The sequence below is a fragment of the Rhododendron vialii genome, chromosome 10a, assembly GCF_030253575.1.
Source record: "Rhododendron vialii isolate Sample 1 chromosome 10a, ASM3025357v1".
Lineage (NCBI taxonomy): Eukaryota > Viridiplantae > Streptophyta > Magnoliopsida > Ericales > Ericaceae > Rhododendron > Rhododendron vialii.
Genome location: NC_080566.1, coordinates 1,043,017 through 1,052,632, shown reverse-complemented (window position 1 = coordinate 1,052,632; position 9,616 = coordinate 1,043,017). Strand labels below are relative to the sequence as shown.

At 41.3% G+C, this 9,616-nt stretch overlaps 2 protein-coding genes across 9 annotated transcripts; one reads left to right on the top strand and one right to left on the bottom strand.

Annotated features, from left to right (window-relative positions):
* Positions 1 to 1,755: 1,755 nt before the first annotated feature.
* Positions 1,756 to 4,847, bottom strand: LOC131304168 (prohibitin-3, mitochondrial). Its single transcript, XM_058331301.1, has 3 exons — positions 4,114 to 4,847; positions 3,296 to 3,537; positions 1,756 to 2,034 (listed from the first exon to the last, which is right to left on the bottom strand). Exons 1-2 carry the CDS (start codon positions 4,710 to 4,712, stop codon positions 3,300 to 3,302), a joined length of 837 nt encoding a protein of 278 aa, XP_058187284.1. The 5' UTR covers positions 4,713 to 4,847; the 3' UTR covers positions 1,756 to 2,034; positions 3,296 to 3,299.
* A 700-nt stretch (positions 4,848 to 5,547) lies between these two features.
* LOC131304280 (uncharacterized) lies at positions 5,548 to 8,551 on the top strand. 8 transcript variants are annotated; one of them, XM_058331471.1, is made up of 3 exons: positions 5,548 to 5,658; positions 6,913 to 7,353; positions 7,732 to 8,551. In XM_058331471.1, exon 2 carries the CDS (start codon positions 6,930 to 6,932, stop codon positions 7,323 to 7,325), a length of 396 nt encoding a protein of 131 aa, XP_058187454.1. In that variant the 5' UTR covers positions 5,548 to 5,658; positions 6,913 to 6,929; the 3' UTR covers positions 7,326 to 7,353; positions 7,732 to 8,551. The 8 variants fall into 8 exon arrangements, with proteins under 8 accessions (XP_058187454.1, XP_058187450.1, XP_058187452.1 ...); XM_058331467.1 differs by lacking the exon at positions 7,732 to 8,551 and having other exon boundaries at positions 6,913 to 7,504; XM_058331469.1 differs by lacking the exon at positions 7,732 to 8,551 and having other exon boundaries at positions 5,562 to 5,658; positions 6,785 to 7,504.
* Positions 8,552 to 9,616: the final 1,065 nt, after the last annotated feature.

Genomic DNA, 9,616 nt, shown 5'->3' with positions numbered 1-9,616 from the left:
TGTCGTTTGTGTTTTGCTTCAAATGCGTCTTTCTCACTATTGCTGTCTGCACATTTCTTTTGTACGTTGGGGGGCCTGCTGTGAGCTCCCTCACAGCGGATTTGCTGTTCCAATGCTCATTCCACCTCTTGCACCATGTTTGGAATCAATTAAAATCTCTCTCTCTCTCTCTCTCGCGCGCGCGCACCCGCGATTGCAGACACACACATGAAAACAGAAAAATTACAGAGTTAGTCACCATATGGCACCACCACACCAAAATCTATTTCCCATAACCTGTCAATTCTTGTAAAACCCCTTGATCAATTCTTGTACAATCCCACCCTATGACATTCAAGTAAATGGGGATGGCTTGATTCAAAGGAGTCGAGACCAAGAATAAGGTGGTGTTTGAAGTGATCGTTGCAAGGGAGCGTGAGTCAAAGCTGCTGTTTTCGAGGGCTTCAACCTGCATCAATTTGCAGTACCAATTGAAAGGGCCCAGAAATTGAGCAAATGGGATTGGGTGCCGATTTTGATGCCCCTCTGTTTTTGGTTTTATGCTTTGATTATATGAAGCTGGAGCTGTTAAGAGTTTCAGTCCTGGGGTTTGGTTTCCCTTTGCCCAGTGAAACCATTGTTTTAGCTCGACTAATTGCTTGCCAAAAATGGTGCAGGAGGTGGAAGGTGTGGCTCCCATTTGAGCCTTGTATCCACAGCAAATCCTGCTGTGAGGTCCTCAAAGGAGGCCTGATTGTTCTTGAAATAATAAATATACCTTTCCCAAACTCCCGAAAATAAAATAAAAAACCTCGTTTGTTAATTTTTTGTTTTGGTTTAGTAAAAGGTGGGCTAGGATGATCAGTGTAAGTAACCCCTTGGGCGAGACCATAGGGGAACCCATCCATTTTGAAATGTCCGGATTTTGCCATAGCTGACTGGCCGGGAAGAAAATATTTGTCAACCACTGCGTCTTGAAACCAATCACCAAAAATCCACCGAAATGCAAATGGACATGAAGCTCCACAAACCAACCATCTCATCATAAATTAACTCGAATTGAGGACCGATGGGTGGGGATAGTTTTAACCCGACTGCCTTAGCCGCTTGAACTACCACCCCGGTGGTTGTTTGTTATTACGTAGTACTTAAAAGAATGAAGAAATCCACGTACATTTCCAACATGCTAATTTAAAAGGCCAATTTCATACCTTTGGGTTGTTTAAAAGGGGGTCAATGTGCTTTACCTTTACTAACGTCCGAACAGGGTTTTTGTTTTCGCTTGATTTGGCAGATACCTGTTACTGGTCTCGTCACAAACAATGTGTTATTTGGATAATTTATCTGTAGAAGATTTACAAAAGGAAAATGGAAATTGATATTCACGCTCCCAAAATTACTGATGGCGCTCCCTTTTGTTCCAGTAACTTCACGTTATAAGTGGAGCGCCATCAGTAATTATCAGTAATTTTGAGAGCGCGTATAACAATTTCCAGGAAAATTATAGGTACAAAAAGATATGAAGATAATGAAATGAAGCTGTCCTTCGCTTTTTCCTATAATTTCCCTGTTTTATTAAACACCTCCTCAAAATCATGAACCAGATACGATGGACTCTGGGCACTTGATTTTCCAAAACCAAATCTCATTTCTTCCCAAATCAGAAAGGGAACTTGAAGTAAAAAGCAAGTCAATACAATGGACTCTGGGGAAGGACTCAGATATTACGATTCTCGTTGAATTAAACCCTTCGCTTGATAGCTTACAAAATGCATCTGGAGCCAAGAACATGTTTCTCTTATTAACAAGTAAAAAACATTACTACAAAACAGATGCTAAGAGACAAATAGAGGAACAAGATGTGTTATCAGAATAAAATGTTCTAATACCAGATAACCATTTTCTCAATATAAGCAAAAACTAAGCCTTCGAGAAGAGCTTGTAATTCTGACAAATCTTTAAAGATAGGAAGTAAAATTGGACAACCGCATACAAATTGGAGAAGGTAATAATATCCCGACAGCAATTCAAAGCCAGTTCATTAACCAGTGAGCCCTGCAAGCAAAGAAGCAATGGGAAAATCAAGACCATGGTTACAGTATAAGCAGCACATTCAAGAGAGCCAGAAGGGAAAATAAGAGTGAAAAGAAATCCAAAGTGGGAAGGTTGAAAACTCTTGCTCTGGCCCCTCTTCTTACCCTCTCAAAAAACCTAAGATGAGTCGACGGGTGAAGAAAATGACAGGCCAAGAAATTCAGTGATAATATTGCAAAGAAGTAGAAGGATGAGGACGACTACATTACAAGGACCAGAGGGGGAAAAAGGGTTTTTTAACCTATTATTTTGCAATGATAGGTTTTTTTTAACCTATATGCCCTTGCAGAGCGTCTGAAAGTACAAGGAGCAGAAGGGCATGCCGCAGTACAACTAAATTACATTATGCTTTATCTGCAGATTTCCTTATTCCTCATGGTCTCATTTTCCTTGAGAACACACAATGGAAATTCACGACACAGAAATGGCCTACATCAGATACATGATGAAAGCAGTTAAAGACTTGAACCCTGAGTCACAAACCTATCACCAACGAGATAAGCCAGCGTTACCCATCACATATCTAGACTAGGGATGTGAACGGTTTTGTTTGGTCAGTTTCAAAGATAATGTCCCACTAAATCATTGACCAAAACTGACTGACGGTTCTAATGAACTGAACCAAACTATTGCATACTGCATTGAACCAGTTTGATTTGGTTCAAGTGATTGGTTGTAGTTCACTCGAATCACCACTAATACAATAGCAATATATTGTATATTACAGTATATGGCTGAAAATGAAACTTCACTAATAAGTCCAAATTGTAATTGGCACCCCTTAAATTAAAATTCTCCCGCCACTGTTTTAGTCGTTGGATTTTGACATTCCACCTTCATAATGAATGTCAAATGGCCATAACAAGAAAGTCTTCGACAATTGCGTAACTTGAAAGGATTCCCCCACATCACATAAACAATATACGCATCTATACTAAATTACTTGGGGCTGTTACAAAAAATTAATATAAACATCTTATCAGTGAAGTTGGACAAGTACATAGAACTTCGATGATGGCCAATCGCACCTTCAACTATAACTATAACCACACTAACAGAATTAACATGATTTATGAGCAACAGCCAAACAAAAATTAAAATGCATCAACTGGACAAATCCTGCTAAATGTGACAAGTGACTACGAATATTATCAAAAGCTATAATTTCAAGCATTCATGAATAGTCAAAGATAACAGAGGACAATAAGGTGATCGAAATTACCTATTCAGCGGGGATTGAGCCCGAACAACATGTTGTTCCCATTAGGCAAATACGCAACATTGGGCGTCTTCGCTAACGTGGCCGCTATCTCCCTTGATGCCTCAATCCTCCTAAGCTCAACCAGCCCCATCCCAGCCGCTGCAGTTGCCTCCGAAATCAACTTCGCCGACTCGCTCTCCCCTTCTGCCCTAATCACCGCAGCTCGCCTCTCCTGCTCTGCCTTCGCCACCACAAACTTAGACCTGTTGAATTTATTTAAATTTTTTTAATCATTTTGTTGCCGTTGGATTCCCATAAGAGATAAGGATCCAATGAATGGATTCAATAGACTGGAATAAAACTGGTTTTCGCTGCACCCATTTTGGATTGCACATGGAGCACTTGCATGTGCCCATGATCATCTGATGAGACCAAACTTTCCCCTCTCATCCCCTTTGTTGCACTAGCCTTGACATAGTATATTTAAGCATACATATCAGCACTGAAAATGGGTCAGAGAAAAATCTGAGTAGAACTCAATCTGGTATGAGGGTGAGTTCCCGCTATATTATTGGACTACAGCCTAACAGCAATAGTCCAGTTGTTTCGGCTAAATAGTATTTCAGTTAAAGCCCATTTAGTTTAGCGGAAATGCCAGAGTTTGAGTGATTTTACTCGGAATTTGGTTCTGTGTCAAATTGAGTCAACTAATCGACTAAGTGCAGGAGATGCTCTAATGGTTGATTGATTAACTATTACGGTTATGTTGAGAGCTTATCATTCTAACAGGAAATCCTATCACCACGAGATCAAGAACATATATACATTTCGAACAGTACCTCTCCGCCTCTTGCTGTGCCACCTGCTTCTGCTCCACCGCCTTGGAGAACTCCGCTCCATATGACAAATGAGTAATCGCCACGTCATCCAGCACGAGATTAAAATCCCTGGCCCTCCTGATCAAGCTCTCCCTCACCAGCGCCGAAACGTGCGGCCGCTCGGTGAGCAACTGATCAGCATTAAACTGCGCCACGACTGCCTTCAACACCTCGTTCCCGATCGAAGGCAGCACCTTCTCGTCGTACTCGAGCCCTAGGGTTTGGAAGATTCTCGGCAGCTGGGCCTCCTCGGGCCTGGAAAGAACGCGTAGGGTCAAGTTAACCATCTGGAGATCTTTTGTGCCTGAGATGGAGGAGAAGGTGTGGGGACGGGTGCGGATGTCGAAGATGTAAGGGCGCTGGAGCCAGGGGATCAAGAAGTGGGTGCCCTCGCCGACAGTGTCGTCGATGACGCCGCGGAAGCGGTCGAAGAGGACGGCGCGCTGGCCGCCGTCGACGGTGTAAAGGGAGGAGTTGAGGGCGGTGGCGCCGACGCCCAGGCCGAAGGCGGCCCGGGCTAGGTTGGTTAGGAAGGAGATTGCGGGTTGGTTGCTGCCCATTGTAGGGAGAGAGAGAGAGAGAGAGAGAGAGAGAGAGAGAGAGATGTGTGTGTGAGAGGGTTTAGGAGTATGCAGAGAGAGAGATATGTGGAGTGTTGATCAAGATTTTTGGGTATCTGTAAAACCCTAACCCCTAATTTTTCTTGGGGAGGGGGAGATGGTTTTGGATGGGCCTTGACTTGCTCATTTCTTGGGCTTAACCGTGGGCTTAAACTGTTCTGGGCCCGCTAGAGAATTTTCAGCCCAAATCATTTTCATCGAACTCTTGTTAATCCCATGTGAAGGGCTGCAAAACCAATCGAGTTGAGCCGAGTTTTCAAGTGTTCGATCTTGACTCGTTTAAAATTCGTCTAGCTCACGCTTGGCTCATTTATTATCAAGATGTTTGAGCTCAATTCGGTTAATAAACGAGCCTCTATAAACGAGTCAAGTTACAGTTAGCTTGTGGCTTGAATTTTTTCGCGTTAAAACGTTGATGTGAAAATTTCTTCTCTTATGTCCTACATTCTACAAGATTTTTGTCTAACCAAGTGTAGTTAGTGTAATAGGTATAGTCGTGACTTGAATTTCTCAATAGCGTCAATCACAAGGTAATTTCAAGTAGTTTGAATTTGAATGAACATTATTCGACGAACAAGCTTAAAAAGGCTATCAAATTTGGTTTGTTTGTGTAACAAGTTAAATTTTGAACGAGTGAACACGAGCTTAAACTGAGATAACTCGGTTTGTTTATCAAAGAGTTTTCTAAGCTTGGTAATTGGTATTGTTTCGGCCCAACCCAATTCGTAATTGGTATTGTTTCGGCCCAACCCAATTCCCTTTCAAAAGCACACACAATCTTCCGGCCTCAGATTTGCTGCTCTCTCTCTCTCTCTCTCTCACTCACTCTCACTCATTTGCCGAAACACTTCAGGACAACAACAAGAACAACAACAATCCACTTCAGGTACTTTTCCGGCAGTTTCTTTTTCGTCTGTTTATGTAATTATAAATGCTACACCCAACATTAGAATCTACCAAATTGATAATTTGAGATAGGTTATATGTTCAAGTTTTCTGTTGCCTAATACGTGTTTGATGAAAAGCTTCAACGACGGATATGTGTGTAATTCGCATGTGTTTCTCCCCGAAGCCATCATTCTTGAAGATTCTGGCCTAACTAGGGATTTAAATTCAAGAGAGGATACATTTGGGAAGGAAACCAAGAATTTCATTTGACCTAAACAACTCCATGTTTAGGTCTGTTTAGGTAGACCTCCATAGCCTAATTTTTGTGTTTATTTCGCTTCATATTCTCCAAATGCCTTGTTTACCGATTATTCGTACTTGATTTCATGTCATATCCACACTAGTCAATTATTTTTGGACAACTTGCCAAGTAACTGACCACTTCTTAGAAGCATGTCTCACACATACTATTCTTCTTATACACGTCATCGCAGAACGATGAGAGGATGAGTATTGTGTTGGAATAGAAATGCAACTCTCTATGTACCTCTCTTGCACCTAAGAAGAGGATGCGATCAAAGCTTTTCCGGCCCACTTAGTAATGACTTTTCATTACTTGTCACATGTGAGCCAAACCCCCAAAATAACCCCAAATTATAACAGTAACCTCTCAAAATCAAATCATGGTTGGACATTTTGTTGTTGAAGCTATTTGCTTGCTTCAGCAGGAAATACAGGAAAGCAGTTTGGCAAGAAAAGTATCTCTTGGTCGATATCATTGTGGAAAATATACCATCTTATTTCATTTTGAAATGTGCTCATAAGCCAATCTTCTTGTGATCAAGGGACTGGGTGCTTCTATCATGCTTATTGTTTTTGATTCATCAATTGCTTAGGGTTGCCACTTGCCACTCTTTATTGATAAGTTTGGATAAGAAAGAGACTGAGAATGCGTTTTGAACTTGTTGGTGTATGTGCTTTAATATATCACTACGATTGGCTGTCTGAAATATGTGAGACTTATATGGTGGTACGTAGGAGTAAAACCCAATTTCAGGTTTTTATGTTTATCTCCATAATTGGCACTTTTCATGATTTGAGGAATTTGGAATGCTCGTTTGCAGTATCAGGTTCATTGCAGTTTGAATTTTTTCAGTTCACTTTGGGGATGGTGGACAGGCTTTAGATCTCTTCTGTGCTGGCATGCTTGTACACATATTATTCTTCCACAGTCTCACCATTTTTGTTGCAGCCTGGAGTGATACAGAGATGGCAATGAACCACATCAAATCCTTGAGAAGCATTATACCGACAAAAGAGATTATTTTGTCGGAGGGGCGGAGAACATTTGCTGTTGGGAAGGCAAAGAAGGGTTCCAAAGGTGGCGGAGCATCCGATGCTCCAAAGGCGTCAACACTCAGCAAAGAAGTCAAGTCCACTACAGTTGTTGGTGCGAATATCCTCAAGGATGGAGTGGACCCCAAAGTCTTGCCAGACTCGGAATATCCTGATTGGCTAGGGCACCTACTCGATAAAAAACCAGCATTGAGTGAGCTGAGGAGGAAGAACATAGAAGCTCTCCCTTACGAAGATCTCAAGCGCTTTGTTAAGTTGGACAACCGTGCCAGGATCAAGGAAAACAATTCTGTCAAGGCAAAGAATTGATCAGAGTTTTGTAAGTCATTTTCCCAAGGTCAAACTTCCTTCGTAAACTTTGGTGTTTCTGTCGTTTGTGGAATTCTTTTGAGTCATTATTGTAGCCATGATCAGACTTGGTAGCTTTTGTCATGCTTGGATGGTAAAATGATGCCTTCTATTTAACGGTTTGGAAATGGTTCTTTGTCTCCCTTTTGTAAAGTACTTCAACTTTGTTCAGCATATACTTGAAGAAAAAACACTAGCAAGTGGCAACAGAAGGGATTGGAATTCATAGGTTGGCCGACCAAGGGTTAAATTTTTTGAGAAACATGCTTCAGTTCTTATGTGCATATTTAAACTTGATTCCACATCCTATATCATTATTATCATCATTTGTTCATGAGAAAATCATCGTTACCATTTGGTATTGCAGTAATGAATACGATGGCAAGGGATTCACCAGACTCGAAGGGTTTGCATACTTATTCACACGACACAGATGGTTTACAACTTATTTGGAAGGGTTTGCGAACTTTTTCACAAGACAGATGATTTTCAGTCCAAAGCCACCTGATTTTTAAATCGTGTTTTGACTTTTGATAACACGACTTTCAAGTTGTTTTCATGACAAACTTATTAGAAAACTTGCTGAATTCCTTGTTTTTCTGTTTTTTTTTTTTTTTTTTCATGGAGCAATCTAGGTTTGGAAATAATTTGAGACCCCGTGGTTGAGAAATTAAATCCCTCATCACTTGCTTGGGTTGAATAAAACACTTGAACGATGATATTAGGCGTGTTCTTTGCATCATATCAGACAACAAACAGCTCATTGGATTGTTCAGATTGGTCGAAAATCACATTGTATTGCCCCTACCCAACGTACACAGCGATGGCATCAAATTAGGTCTTCTCCTTTTCAAGGCGTCAAATTAGGTCTTATCTGTTGGTCATCGCTTTCATTCATTGGCTCCACCATTTTCACAGGCCTTTCAACCCAACCCAGGAATATGCTGCCATCATCCGTTGTTATGCGATAAGAGCATGCATCCTCTAGGAGGATCGTAGTTTCAAATCCGCATCCCTCCAACCCCTACGTCGGCAAGGCTACCAACCGGATTCTTAGTTTTGGGTTGTTCACCTTTGACATGCAAAACGTGTAAGCTTTGGAATATGTTTAAGCGTAGCTGATTTACCATTCAAACAAGTGGGAATTTTATTTGGGCAGATCACTTAAGAGCTTCAAAATGTGCGAAGTTTTAATGTAGTCCTGGCTCGAGCTATTTAGTTCGCTTGACGGTCCTAAGAAATAGAATGTGAACAAGGACGAATGCAGGATTCTGAACCGGGCCGGGTCCTTTGAAGCGAGACCCCACATAGGGTTGTGGTGTGGTAGACATTGTCATAGTGTGCTTTTCTATATGCCCATGTGAACCAAGTCCCTTGCCCCAAAAAGAAAAGGGCCCCTTTATCAACCCCCTAATTAAAGTGAGAAAGAAACAGTAGTGGAGGCAAAGGCTGTAAGAGGAAAAGGCAACCAGCAAAGGCACACTGCAACTTGACAAGAACACATGGCATTATTGTTGCTAAAAGCAGGCCATGAATGCAACCCAACCTCTCTCTCGGATAGATGGTCTTTCTAATTGAGTGACTAAAAGTTAAAGCGCTTTATCACATGGCCTCCCCCCCTCTTAATAGGACAGTTGGTGTGTATGGGCCAATTATTCATGAATCCCGAAGCACCACGTGGCATTGTCATGTGATACTTTCTAAAAAGGTCGCCATCACATAATGTGGGTTATTCCTTATCTCTCAACTACTCAACAAAAAATGAATGATAATGTACATATGCAAAATTTATTGCTGCGTAAATGGTTGGGAGTATCACGTAGGCAACGCCACTTGGTACTCCGGGACCACTATATAATAACGCATGTGTATGGGTGATCCTTGTCTAGTCTAGTGATCTCAACCCTAGGCCTAACTAGCACCCCCTCACCAAAATTTGAAGTCAGGCTTCAAGCATTTAAAAAGCATAGATAAGCCCCCCAAATAAGATAACAAAAACAGAGTAGCCCCCATCTAATTAGAATCAGAAGAGTAGCCCCCAACTAGGTCTCCATTTGAATCTCAAGGAGTTGGTCGAGTGACATCAAGTAGGGTTTTCACTACCAATCGAATTTTTTTGTGCCACTGGAGTTTTCCATGGTTGTTAACTTCAAACTTTTCAATATTTATTAAAGTGCACATAAGCTGGTTTGGACATTCTATTAAAGGAAAAAAACAAAGCATCCCTAATAAACACAAGAAGAGTATCTCCA

What these genes read in the sequence shown, in the direction of transcription:
- LOC131304168 (XM_058331301.1), bottom strand. Translation starts at nt 4,712, where the DNA reads ATGGGCAGCAACCAACCCGCAATCTCCTTCCTAACCAACCTAGCCCGG. An exon ending in GCACAGCAAGAGGCGGAGAG is followed by an intron (nt 3,538 to 4,113) that starts GTACTGTTCGAA and finishes TAAATTCAACAG; the next exon opens with GTCTAAGTTTGTGGTGGCGA.
- LOC131304280 (XM_058331462.1), top strand. Translation starts at nt 6,864, where the DNA reads ATGCTTGTACACATATTATTCTTCCACAGTCTCACCATTTTTGTTGCA.